General features: G+C 36.6%; 1 protein-coding gene across 1 annotated transcript in view; it reads right to left on the reverse strand.

Moving 5' to 3' along the window:
• Window positions 1–883: 883 nt before the first annotated feature.
• GRB14 (growth factor receptor bound protein 14) overlaps window positions 884–14,691 on the reverse strand; it is a 68,647-nt gene continuing 54,839 nt past the window's right edge. The window contains 8 exon segments of the mRNA XM_074829965.1: window positions 884–1,567; window positions 5,660–5,753; window positions 10,406–10,493; window positions 10,585–10,642; window positions 10,739–10,855; window positions 13,105–13,185; window positions 13,767–13,862; window positions 14,057–14,167. Of these exon segments, the coding sequence (XP_074686066.1) occupies window positions 1,421–1,567; window positions 5,660–5,753; window positions 10,406–10,493; window positions 10,585–10,642; window positions 10,739–10,855; window positions 13,105–13,185; window positions 13,767–13,862; window positions 14,057–14,167 (792 nt within the window). The 3' untranslated portion in view covers window positions 884–1,420.

Here is a 14,691-nt window from a genome sequence, read left to right on the forward strand (position 1 = left end):
ACATGACCTCGTTGGCTTATGCACACTGCCACTGGGTCCATCTTACTCCATTTCTTGCCCAGGCCTTCTTCACCTTCCCTCCCCACCAACTCCTACAGCAGGACAGCTGGTATGTCTGACAGGCAGAGAATCTAAACAAGCACAGGAAGAAAGGGCCAGATTCAGAGTGACGGCCCATCTCCAAGCACTACCTTGCACTCCAGCCTTTACCCCAAGTGAAGATGTCCAGAACCAGGTCCTGAATCCTCATAACAAGATCAAACCTACTGGAGAGCAAAGCATCAGGACAGGGATGGCTCTTTCAATACAAGCCCAGTTCCACTTGGTTCTTTTTTCAAGGATGCAGCAGTATGATCTCTGTTTTAAAACACAGATACTGAAAGTATCTGTCCAAAATTTGACTCAGTCTACCATAACAGTTCTTTTTAGCTGGAATGTTAGAAGTTTGGTCATCTCTAAAGACTGGTTGACTGGTAGCTATATTGAAATTTTTATTCTGTGATGAATAATAAAATAAGCTAGGAACGGATTGCAAATACACTCTCACCAGGTTTTCAGCAAAGAGTAAAGTTCACTGGATTTACCTTTATTTGTAAGTATTGTAAATATTGTAAATTTTTAAATATTATAAGATTATTTTTTAAGGGCAATTGAAGTTGATTCCCTCCCCAACTCTGCAACAATCCACAGTACTTAACAGGTCTCCCTCTCTCTGTAGGTATACACTAAACCACATTATGCACATGATACTTTATGCATGTTTATAAATATCACAGCCAAGTAAGTGACACTCCAGCTCTGTATAAAGATGTAGATTTAGTCATTAGAGAAAAAAAATCCTTTAAAATATTACAACAGTAATAGCACAACTCAATACAACTGATCAGTTATAAGTAGTTTTAATGATTTTCACTTTTTGTATATGATAATCCTCAAAGTAGCATTCAAAAATATAGTGCAAAATATTTATTCATTTTATTTACAAATAAAATGTGCATTTCAGCTTATCCTCACCACAGTAAATGTTATTCTTCTATGTGATGAATAGAAATTATGAGAAACATTTGAAGACAAAAAGTTAATTTTAAACCTAAGAACAAAGATCTTCCCTTCAGTCATATTTTTGTAGAAGTTACACAATTAGCTTTTTTAATTGTTTTCAGTTAAAAAAAAAAAAAAAGTCCAAGACAACACTAAAGAATTACATAGGAAAGAATGCTTTTTTTAAATCCATAAAGTTAATTTTGCTGTGACAATCACAAAGCAAAGTTCTTATCTATAGAGTATAAATTTTTTTGCAGTTTAAACATAGAATCTTTACAATGCAATGCTTTTTCCCTTCTTACTATACAAATTGCCTTTAGGAGAAAAAGTATTCTAGTATCTTCCTTTCCCTCTGATGAAACAACAGATGCTTTGGTTAAAGAGCAATTCGTGCACAATAGTGTTTTAACTTGCAAGGTAGTACTCCTTTATTAAGCTGGTAGAATTCCACTAGCTGGATGAGATCAGTAAATCTGGTATGACCATCATCAAGGGTATAGAATAGCTTCCCATCATCTTCCAACTGTAAAAATGGAAAAACAAGATAGAATAAAATCCTCTTTTGCTATGGTATTTCTTCCCAATTGAAATACTTGTTTGAGAAGTCTTCTTGTAGACCAAGATATTGATAATCTTATGACTAATGAGAGAATGAAAAATACAGTCATCATTCACAATGAGATCAAAAATACACAACAGAAAAATAATTCATTCTTTAACTTCCCCTTTAAGTTAGGTGCATGCCTAAAATGAAACAGTTAAATAAGTACGGAAATATTCTTTCTGCACTAACAATACTACTTTATGCCTTTGCTTTGGCATGATAGCTGGAGTTAATATGAACACTGAGTTTTTATAGAGTGACAAGAAACAACCAAGTTTCAACTTGCTCATGGATTTCAACCTTCACTCCTTTCACATTCTGTGTGACTGCTGCATTTTGTACCACTTCTTTTGTAAGGTGCAATGAGGCTACACACTAGTGCACTGGTGTACTGGATGATATTTGCTACACAAAGAAACTGCCCATCGCAAAAGTAACATGCGCGATGTAGTACGCTCTTTGTTGTAGGAGAAAGAACTGCTGCACCTCCAAATGCATGTATCAGCACAGATACAGGAGATAAAGAAGAAACTGCAAAACATACCTTGAAAGATTACTTTTGACTTTTAGATGCTTAAAAATTTACAATCAGTATTTTCCTATTCTAGGTTACTGAACATTAGCTCTTGAACAATTTGCATTGCACTGCAGACTACATGCTTTCTTGATTTAGTTCCTCTACTGCTGATATTTCTAATATCAATAAGCTTCAGTGCAATAGTGACTAATTAGTATTAATGTAAATAGAGGGCAAAAAACCCTATTTAAACCATTTTAAGAAAGAAAAGCGAAAAAAGATACTTTACAAAATTGAGAGAGTAGTGAACAGAAGATCCTGAAATAGGGCTAGCATGGAGTAGCAGATGATGTGCTAGGGAAAGATGTAACTACCTTACTTGAGTACAGGGGAAAGGAGAAGATATAATTAGCTCTCTTACCTGTAATTAAGATTTCTCATCTGAAGCAGCTGTTGAACTGCTTATGACTCCTGGTTATTCTACCCCTTTCTACCATGTGTGGAAGTAGTCTGTAATATCTTTATTCTCAGGCTTTGGTCAATCCAAGTCAAACACTGCTAGTTAAGGAATTACCAATGTATGCATGTGTAAATTCCTGTGCTCCAGCCAAGAACCTGGAAATGGATTATCATTCATCGGACTTTCCTTATGCATGCAATATTCCTACCAACATGCTGAAGACGAGGAAGAGCTGACAGTTCAGATGCCTGTTGACTGGGATTTCCTTTTCAGTTTTTTTTTCCCCTTCCAAGTTAATCCCAAACCTTGAAGTTCATACCAGATTGCTAATTCTAAAGCAATCAATATTTTGCAAAGTCAAAACTCATATCAAAGTTATGTTGCCCAGGAACCTAGCGTCTTCTGCCAGCTAAGGTGGCTGTTATGAGAGAACATTTACTGGAAAAGGAAAGTCCCAGAAATGTGTATCAATTCTTCTTCTCTCACATGGACTACAGAACAGCTAATTTCAGGATAGACTACGCTGAAGTTAACTTGTATCAGCTCAGAGTAGTAAGGCTAAAAAATACATTTAAGATACCAGGTTCTCCAATTTTCACAGTATGGGATCCCAAATGTATCCTAAAGGTTTTCTTTTCAACTTTTTACAATCAGTTCCCTGCCACCCACCTGCAATATCTGTTGCACATGTTACCAATGCTGACATGATGCATCTGTTAATGTGGGGGAAGCTTGAATTGGCAGGCTGTGTGCCCTATCTGAAAGATGTTTTTAAATACACTATAACCTGAAGCAAACTAAAACGTAAGAGATAAATAATTCATTTAGAGACCAAATGATTTTTAACTTCTAAAAAGACCTTCTAAATGCTATTTATTTATTTGTATTTAGTAGGGAAGTTTATCTTCTCTTCCCAATGACTGGTAAAGGCAAGGGTTTAGAAGAACAGTAGGATTTGAAGTTCAAAAAGGTAACCTTGATCTCCAACTAATAAACCACCAACTTACTCCAGTAACACAAAATGCCTTGTTTCTTAGAAAATTATAGCTTCATTTAGAAGATCAGCAACAACGAAGCAAAACCTTTTCCCCCTCAAAAAATACTTTTCTGAACTCCTTAAAGAGTATTGTTCTAGCAAAAAACAAAGCATGTGGTAAACCAGGGTATTGAGAATGGCATGAGGGTACTGAATGAGACTGGAAATTAAATGACAGAAAGGAATCAAAATATGCATATGTTTGGGGAAATAACAGTTTCCATGTTCACATTTTCTCTCTTGGATGAAGTTGTTCTCATTACAGATTTATTTTTTCTGGTAACTAGCATAGGACAAATTGCTTTACTTTAAAGACAATCAAAAAAACATCCTTCAAGCAATACAGGTTTTGCACTGAGGTGGTACAGGTATTCTAGACTACCAGCATGGAAAAACTGACACAAGTCTGTAGACAATCTATGTCAAAACAAAGAATTCCTGGTTCCTCCAAAGACCCTACAACAGGAGAGCAAGGTTTTAGCATGAGTGTATATGATTAATTCCTTAAATGTTCTGCTTACATCTGCAGAACATTAGAATTGACTGGATAATTTTTTTAAAGGGAAGAGGATAACCATCCAGCTCAGAAGAAACTGGAGATAAATAACTGCAGCTTCCTGCTACCTCTGCTCTTAGAGAAGAAAGGGTCTGTTTCCTGATAGGGAAAGAAAAAGTGGTCTCTTAAATTTGAGAGTTAAATTACATCCCAACAAAGTAGAATCAGACAGTATTTGTACAGGGTTCAGAAGGCTTTCTAAACCACACAACAGTTACCCCAAAGTATTGACCACAGTCAATAGATTCATAGAGATCTTACACCTGGGATTCTGATGCTCGTATGGGATCCAGGGCATAGCTATCACTTTTGGATGAAGGACTCCTCCCTTGTTTGTACCTAAACACAATGAAAATCCTGGGCAATTCTTTTAGCTAAGACTGATTCACTCCTTTCCTCCTCCTCCCCAGTATTGCTTCAGTTTTATTCTACAGAAACTTTTTTAGGGGAAGATATCAACTACAAGCCCTAGGTAAGGCATTGAGAAATTTGGTGAACAATCATAGGGGATCACCCATTAAAATAATAGAGATAAGATCAGAAACAAACAAAAAAAATGCCACTACACTCATTTCTACTGAGAAATAGCAGAATCTCCTAGAAACTTCAGTAGGAAGAAACATGGAGGCTAGAGAACTATGTGGTCTGGAAGAAAGGTTCTTGTGAAGAGAGAAGAAAAAGCTATAGGTCAGCTCAGTTATGTCAAGCATCTGTGGCTAAAACACACAATACTAAAGTGTTTCTCATCTCAACAGAAACAAACTGTAAATAAAACAGCATAAACCACCTCTGGAGACAGTGAAAGCGATGGAGAAAGCTGGCCATTCTGGCAGGAGAATTGGATGATATCTTCAATGAAAATAGATGCAAATATGATTTCAATTTAGGAAATTTCAGCTTACCTATAAGTAGCTGGACTAAATGAGGATATCATTATTTTGCTAAAATTGTCCCCCTGAATAAGATTGGACATGAATATACCGCAATAACATGAATCAAGAAAAGTCAGCAAAAAATGTTTGACTCCAAATATTGAGAGAAACTATACTGAACAGATGAGTCAGTGAGATATAGACACACATTGTAGTCCACCTAAACAGATGACTAAAAAGAAATTGTGCACATATTGAAAAATGAAGATGCAATATGACCTTTATTAATACATGATTTTCATGCCATCAGGGTTGCTTCTACTCCAGTTCAAAAAGATTTGTCTATTATTTCAAGATACTTTTTAGGATTTAGGATACTAGTCTATAACAAAATCAAACAGCAATGCTCGAAGTGTTCAACTCAAGAATACTGAATATTTTTAGTGATACAGGTATTACGTTTACATCTCCCATATAACAGCAAAAGAAAAAAAATCCATCAATATTGTATCACAATTATTCAGTTGTTTTGTTCTACAACTGCATATATAAACTGAAAAATTTACTTACTGGTACAATTTGAAAATGCTTTATTTTTAATCCATGACTCAATGACAATACAAACGTTTTGGGGTTACTTTGGCTATCACGTACCAGGAATACCCTAAAAGAGATTGAAAATTTTCACAGTAAGATCACTCTGGAAATCCTTTTGTAAACATCCAGTTAAAATTGTTGTAAATTCACTACAGTAAGTATTAGTGAAAAAACCAGAGATAATATTAATTACGTAAGCTATGCTTTTAATCAGTATTTCTTTGCAAATGTGTCACTGGAAAAACTTTTTCTTAAGTTCTTCCTCACCTTGTCTATTACATGAAAAATATGCATTCTCAGAATGAGTAACACTGTAGGCGTTAGTTTTTACACTGCATAGAATTACAATGCATCTCTTCAGACAGAAAAGCACCCTCAAAGTTTGTGCTTTGAACAAAATTTTTCTTTGGATTTTGACTGTTACCTAAAATCATAAGCATTATAGGGAAAATTCAAAAGGTCGTTCAACAGGAAGTTTACAGAAAAGGTAATGAAAGACATACCAGAATAATTTTCACATCTGGCCAATATTCAGAAATGCACACTCATTTCTGCACATTGGCAAAATTCCCACTGAGACAGAGCTACACTCTGCTCACTTTATGGCATCATTATTCAAATCACAACACTCAGTGGCCAACAGTGTCACTGCCACTAGTTTACTGATAACTTAGTTTATGCTAGGTTATGGACAGACATAATTTTGCCATAATCTTAGTAGGATAATCTGGTATAGGCAAAGGATGATTACCAATAAGAGATATCTTTCATTGAATCACTGAGTGTGGAATATTGGCAGAGAACAATTTGAAGGACAGGGTGAAGTACCTGGTTCACAGCTTTGTAGTGGAGAGAGTCTGAACTGCTTGTACTGTGCAGGTCTGGAGCAGATAGAGCTAACCAACACACCAAAGAAGGGAAATGGAGGGACTGCCATTGGCAAGCACGCTCCTCTTTCAGGACACAAAAGAAATGGGCAAGATGGACTTGCATGTATCAACCAAGTGAGCACTAGTGGCCACCTACTTTTGCCCAACCACATACCAGGAATGAGAGTACAACTATTATATGAAAATAGAAGATTTCAGGAGAAGAAAAGCTTACAGTGGATTTTCACTTACTAACAGCATGGATCCAAACTACTAATTTCATCCTCAAAAGTTTTTAAGAGTTCTATTTTTACAAAGTAAGAAAATACCTGGAATTAAGAAATCTGGAGTCCATAATCATTAACATTTCTATCAAAATTCCCATCCAGTCTAATTCGGAGCTCTGCTATTAATTCAGTTATTAATGAGGGATAATTGCCAACTTAGCATATGCCTTGTAAGAGCACATGGCAAGTATAAGGACAAGTAAGACTTCTCAAAAGACTCAGGCTCTCCTAACAAGCTCTCTCTCACCACCTAGTGGCCTTTCACCCTCTCCAGGACATGAATGAAATTATTCAGAGCACAGTTAGATCCTATGCATAAACTTGAATCTTTTATATGTTTGACATTAAGGACTGGGATTTTATTTTATTCAGAAAAATGACACTAGGAATGTGCCACTTTGCAGATATCCAAAATGGAGTCTCTACACCAAATACTGGGATCCACATGACACAATACACAAAGTAATCACATTGGGTAGGAAAGAATACAGGTTGAATAGGATTTATGTTCACATTCATCAGTTCTTTTAAAGTCTTTTTTTTAATGTTTTCCTTGTTTTAACAGCAAAGATAAGCAATATTTGTTTTCCTTCACATAAAGAGATCTTTACTCTTTTCTAACATTATCGCAATAGACCTACTTTAGTTGTCAAAGAACCTTTAAAAACATTATTATGAAGAAATGGTTGTAGCTCACAGAATCTTAGAAACGTTGGTTGAAAGGGAGCTTTTTAGACATGCTGGATGACTCCAAACAACTGCTGCTTCATAAACTTAAGGAATTCTCTGAATGACCAGTTGCATTTTGTCATGGGCCTCTTGGTAATGCTATTACTGCATACACCAATCAGATCCTGATCAGTTTGCAATCCTGTCAACCATTTATCACCAAAAAGTCTTTGAATATCCTTTAGGGGATAAAGTATGAAATCAACGATATTGCTACACAAACTTCTTTAAGAAAGTTGGTTTTATACTGCGCTGAGTTTGTATGGCAGGGTTTTTGGTAGTGGGGGAGGGGGCTACAGCAGTCACCCCATGTGAGAAGCTTCTTGGAGCTCCCCTGGCTCCAAGTTAGACCCGCCTCTGGCCAGGGCCAAGCCAATTAGTGGTGGTGGCTTCGCCTCTGCGGTAACGTATTTATGAAGGGGAATCTGGGAGGAGGAGTGGGAGTTGTGAGGAGGAGTTGAGAAGGACACCTATGCAAACATAGAGGTCAGTGGAAGAAAGGAGGAGGAAGGGGGGAGAGGTGCGCCAGAGCAGAGAACCCTCCTGTATCCCATGGTGGGGCAGCAGGGTCACCCCACCCTGCCACCCATGGAGGTCCACAGTGGAACAGAGATCCATCTGCAACTGGTGGAGGACCCCATGCAAGAGCAGGCAGCTGTGCTTAAAGGAGGCTGGGACTCTGAGGGAAGAACCACCCCCCTGCTATTTGTAGGCACTGGGAGGACTGCAACACACAGGGGTGACCCACACCAGAGCAGCATGGGAACCGCTGTATCCTGTGGGAAGGACTCACACTGGAGAAAGTCTGTGGAGGACTGTCTCCCATGAGAGGGAACCTATGTGCAGCAGAGGAAGAATGCAAGGAGTGCTCCCCCTGAGGAAGAAGGAACATCAGACTGACTGTAATGCCCATTCCCTGCCCCTCTGCTGCTGGGGGGAGGAGGTAGAGAGACTGGGAATAAAACTGAGCCCAGGAAGAAGGGAGGGGTGGGGGAAGGTGTTTTAAAGATGTGGTAATGCTTCTCACTGTCCCACTCTGTCTGTTAAGTGTTGTTGTTAGAGTGAATCACCCCTCACTGTCCTTATCTCAATTCTGGAGCCTTTTACGTTGTTTTTCTTCTTCCCATTCCTGAGGGGGAAGGGGGGAAGGAATGGCTGTGTGGTGCTCAATTGCCCTCTGGGCTCAAACCATGACATACACCAGAACAGTAGATCCAAAAACTTTATTCCTTCATAGTACACCTTAAGATTGTTGCTGTCCCTAATTCTGTTATCCAAATACTGAAACTATTGTAGATCCTTTATATAATAGTCCCTTTATCTTCTATAAGCCATCATGAGCAGCATATTTGTTGCTACATATGGTATTACAGAGGTCCTGTGACCTCTGTCCTATACGCAGATCTCCCTGCTTGGGATCACCATAAAAGGCTCAACATGGATTATTTTCTCTGCCCCTGGCCCCAGAAACTAAAATCTTATTATTCCCATTAAAAGCTTCTGTATTTTGGGCTTTCAGCCCATCAAAACTCACAGCATTTTTCACATGCTTTAAGGTATTCATGACTTCATTGTAACTCCTGAATACAAGCACTCATACTACCATGTTCTAATCAATTCTAGACAGTCCAAGCAAGAGTATCATCCTCACCAAAACCACAATGCATGTCTATGAATACATACAAGAATATAACATAAACAACATTGTACTAAACTAATGTTAGCAAGATATTGACTTTCTCGTCTCAAACACCATTGCTCTTTACTTGCCAAACCTACTGGGTTTCATTTAACAGTATGTGTGTGTACCCACTGAAATACAGTGGAAGATTCATCAGTCCTAGAATGACATACTGCTCAGAAATACATGTTGGATTCACCCACATGTCCTGTTCCTCTCATGTAACAAATGCAAAAATGAATACAGAGTACAGAAGCAGTTTCAGGATGATTATCCAGGCTTAAAAACCAGACCCCTGAAATTAATAAAAAAGAAGAAAAAATACAAAAGAGGAAGTCCAATTAGCCATCCTTGCTGAGTACGACTATTTTTGTTTCCCTTTCCTTCCCATTGCTTTTGTTCCTAGAGCCCTTTCTGCAGATGTAGAAAATATAAAACTGAAGTCATTTAACCAGTAATCTGATGTTACAGGTACCTAACTGGAAACAGAGTCAGAGAAACTTAGGGTTTTATGGAATTATGCATTGAATGAAGGAGGCCCAAGTTTACATTTAATACAGGAGTAAGGATAAAAATATGGAAATGAAAAACAGGAGGATTCAAACATAAAATGCCTACTTGCTTTGTTATTTTTTAAAATTAATATTTAAATGAGAGAAAAATAGAAATCTTACCCTAATGTTTATTGTTTACCATTAAGGGATAATATGATTTTTAGTCATATCATGAGGAAAAGCATTGAAAAAACCACTTTTTTCAATGGCTGTCCCTGCACAGTTCATCTTAGAATAATGTTTTCAGGCTTTCTTTCATTCTTTCATCACTAATAAGAGATACAAAAGACACTGGTGCCAAAGTTGACAGTTCCCAGAGAGTATTGTGCAAATACAGAGCTCAAATGCCTGGCTCTGAGCGGACATAACTAATCTGTCAGTGACAGAATCGAAGTGTTAGATCACCACTTTATTGCTTCCAAAAGATATAAACCAGAAACCAACTGATCCCCAGATAGCCCTATATAAAAGAATTTTTATTTCTATTAGGTAAGTCTAAAATCTTCCTTCCTCAATCTCTCCCCTCAATAAGAAGTACACGAAAATAGCAGTTGTTGACTAGAAATGTGTCAGAAGAGTTATGTAAAGAATTAACTTACCCATCTACAAGTCCATGCTGCAAAATAAGTCTCTGAGCCTCTTCTCTAGAGATTTTATGATGAAACCATGACTGAGATCTGTGTATAGCTGTAGAAATAAAGACCTTTAAAAAACATTTTGCCTTTATTGAAAGAAACAGCTATTGCATTTCTCTGTCAATGAATTAACTCACACATACCCATGCTAGACATGGCAATAGGACTACCATGTGAGTTGAGTCGTAGACACCCTCTCCTCTGTATGAGAGAGAAATAAAAACATGATTTCAAATCTTTTTTGTTTAAAAAAAAAAAATCAGAAAATACTATTCTGAAAAGCAAAGGTGTTTATACCCGCCATGCTAATCCTTCTTCAACTGCAACTGAAAGAGCTTCTGTTGGATTTTCTATAACTCTGCTTCTGTTTCCTGAGAAATCCATTGCTACTAAAGAGTTTTCTGAAATGCTTCTCTGCAACGAAGAAAAATAAATTTAGTTTGTTCATTTTTTAAAAGATCCATCATTTAAAAGTGAGCTTCTGAGAAAACATTGTTTTGTAAGTGGTGTTTCAAGTATCTGCAGTGTTTCCCATCAGAGCCAAACTCATTTTACCCTAGGGAGCATTTGTAATTCCAGTATGCCGCTGCAAACCTCAATTTTACAGTCTGGCAGGACAGATCATCTTTTTACATTACTGCACTGGATGATAAATACATCGTTTTACCATAAACTATTATTTATATTTTTAACTATAACTAGCCCTTTGCATGTCAAAACAAGTCAGGAAACTGCTATTAAGTGGTCCAAGTAACAGAAAAAAGATAAAATGCAAAATTCTTATACATAACCATCAGATTAACAAAGATTTGAAACATTTTGTTATAAATATGTCAAATTTATATATTATCTAGATAAACTTTCACTCAAAGTTTACTGGATTTAAGCATTGAAAACAGCCATTTCTATGGAGCTTAACTTCTATCTTAATACATCTCTTCTAATCTTATCACAGGCTCAACAACTGTAGGATCTGTTATAAAACAATGCTTGTTTCTTTTTCTCCCAGTGAAGATCAAGTTTGTAACAATACAATAAAAAGCACTGAAGCCTGGCAAAACAGTCTTAAAACTCACCAAAATACTTCTCAGAAACCAAGGTTTACAAAGTCAAGTTTAATAGGGATTGTAACAGCTCAAATGTTGGCAGGCACTGGAATATCAAATAATTAAAAGAACATTCTAGCATTCTGTAAGTTAAAAGTAACATCTAGAACCCAAGAGGCCCAGATTTCTGTAGGGTTAGCAAAGCTTCCCATTCCAGAACCGAAGGAGATTTGTTTTGTTCCTGTTTGGTTACACACATGAATGTAACTAGAAATGGAAGATGGCAATTCTGTAGTTCACTGTAATTCTTGACATTGCAGTCTAAGGTCTGCCTGAGTAACTGTAACCTGTAAAGAACTTTGCAAAAGTAAAAAAACAAGGGCAGAATAAGAAAAAATGTTTGCCTCTAGGAGAGTGGAGGGAACTCCTTATAGCTGACATGGTTGTGAGTTATTGAGGAATGTGAAACATGGAAGTGGTTCCCCTGTGAATATGTTCATTAGCTTGTGAACTTAATTCTCAAGTTTACCCAATTTGCTGTTTAATCATGAATTATACACAAGTAGAAAAACAGTACCATGCTTAATACTGTTTATAGATTCTGCCTGCGTTAGAAGCTACATGAGTTAAACACATGCAACAGCGTGAGAGAGAATCAGTAATGGCTCCCAGATCCATTATAAAAGCAGCAACTGGCTATTCTAACAGCTTCACATAACACAAAGTAAAGACACGGTCTGTGTATTAAGCACAGTTTTGGAGCTATACTTATTAGCGTTATCACTAAAAACTGTTTTTGTGAATATCTACAATAGCAAATGCATATTTTGGGCATTTTAACAGCAAGAACTGTAATAAAAGCTCAAAAAATCCACCATAAAATCAGTCACAAGTCCCAGCAACAAGTAATTTTTACCCAATTTAGCCAACAAAAACCACAAAAGTGATAAATCATCCATGAAAAAGTCTAAAATCAAATGACTTAAAGAGCTGGGATAACATAAGATGTTAAAGAACAGGACAACCTGATCCAATCCCAACTATCTGACTGAGAAGATGGACACAACATCTAGTATAGGCTGTTGTCCCTCCAAAACCCAGTTCTGCCAAACTATGGTGTTCCCCTGAGGTCCAGTCAGTATTATACCAGCTGAAATTCATCTCAAGTACTTAATATTTTTAAAAGAATAATAAAATGGAAGTATTACTGTATACCAGAAAGGATCTGTTATAGCTTTCTTATTCATCATTTACAGCATGTGTAACCTTAAACACTTTGCTTCTTTTTTAATGCATTTATAATTCTGCTGCTCTGTTTTCAAAATCCTCTTTCCATTCTTTTTGACTGTGACAATAAGCCAATTAACACCCAAAATACTGGAGATTTGACAAAGGGAAAAAGCCTGTTAACTGCTCTGAACTACCCAATTTGTATTAGGCAAGTAAATAAATTAATTAGCTCTCTAGTCAACTCTGACAGCCCTAAAGATTTCGACAAGCATTCGCACATACAAAGATTTGCAGGATTGGGTCAGCAGTATAACTGACACAAGTTACTTAAAAATAGCATGACAGCAGAAACAAGGTATTTATTCATGGAGCTACCGTGGGACATACCATAGGTGTTACATTCAAAGGGCTGCAGACACTTCTACCTTGATATGGTTGCATGTAATTCTGATACAGCTGCATCCCATACTAAAACCAGAAAATAACATGGTTAGCATTTTAAATTATAAACCTAAGCCAAGTAAATCTGTTTCCAGATGTAAAAGATAACACATGCTTTTCTTTACCATTAAAAACCAGAGACAAATGCTGTTAGGATAAGGAAATGCACAATATCATCATTGTTGCTGTTGCCTTTATAAATGCACACTCTGCATTAAATACTACCCATTTAATACATCAACTGACCTATTCTTTTTTTTACAGACACATTTGAAAAACATAATAAAGTTTCCTTCTTGTGCATTCTTGTCGCTTTATCCAACACTACACAACAATCTCACTGAATTCACCATGGTTACATAAAAGCATATGCTTAATGTTACATATTTGCAGGACTGAGGCTTCAAGACATCATTCCATCCCCTATAAAGATTCCAGTAATTTGGACTTTCTCTGTTTGTTGGGATGAAGAAAAATAAGCTTTTGGAGTACAAAATCAATACTGCTACTGCATGGGAACCTGGAATTACGTTACTTCTCTACCACACCAAGTCAAAATTTCACGCAGTAACCTTAAGCAAGAAGGTAACTTCACACAGAAAAATTACCTTAAGCAACCTAACTGCTGTCATCCAACAGGTCCTACTTTGTTCATCATCTGCACAGAGCTGTTTCAGGTCTCTGGTTCCTCCTGATTTGTTAGGCTAGAAGGCCACAGCACATTTTTTTAGCATTAATGCATATCTTGAAGATAATACCTGTTGAAATAAAAGCCACTAATTCTCCTATTTTATAATAGACAGCTGAATATTGTTTTCAAAAACCTTAAAGAAACTTAAGCTTACCTAAAAACTGTGGCTTGCTTTAATATATATATATCAGAATAATAAGCTTGTACCTTAAAGCAGAATCCATAGTTTGTTGGTGCTCCAGAAATCTTTTTGCCTGTCAAAGACATGTACATATCACTATTGCTGAATTCACAGAAAAACTGCAGATGCCTTGGCTCCTAAAAAGAAGAGCAATGTAATACAGTTAGACTATTTTTAGCCAGCCTCTCCAGATAAGAAACTCAGAAGAGTGTAGTAGTTATCCTGTTCCGAAACAGTCTTGCGTATTGCAGTTTTAACTGTGACATCGTGAAATCTAGAAAGAGACAATTCAACATTAATTTTATAATGCAAAGAAAAAACACCTCAGACTAGTCAAAAAGATCATTCTTCCAGAGAGGGAGAAAAACCAAAGTACAGGTAATATAATTTCTGGGAAAACATCCACTAAATTCAATCCACAGTAATATTCGAGTAGGATTCAAGTTCTGAGAGCAGTATGAATTTCAAGCATCAAAATAAAATATACTTTCATAATCTGGAAAACAACATACTGTAATAATTACTGTCAAGTATTATTTCTAACCAATATCTCCATCCGCTAAGGTAAATTAAGTCAGGGAAGCAAACAAAAGAAATTTGCTAAAGGATACAAAAACACCTCAATGAATACTCTGGAAGTTAACACAGAAAATTCAGAACA

The sequence above is a fragment of the Strix aluco genome, chromosome 6 (genome assembly GCF_031877795.1).
Source record: "Strix aluco isolate bStrAlu1 chromosome 6, bStrAlu1.hap1, whole genome shotgun sequence".
NCBI lineage: Eukaryota > Metazoa > Chordata > Aves > Strigiformes > Strigidae > Strix > Strix aluco.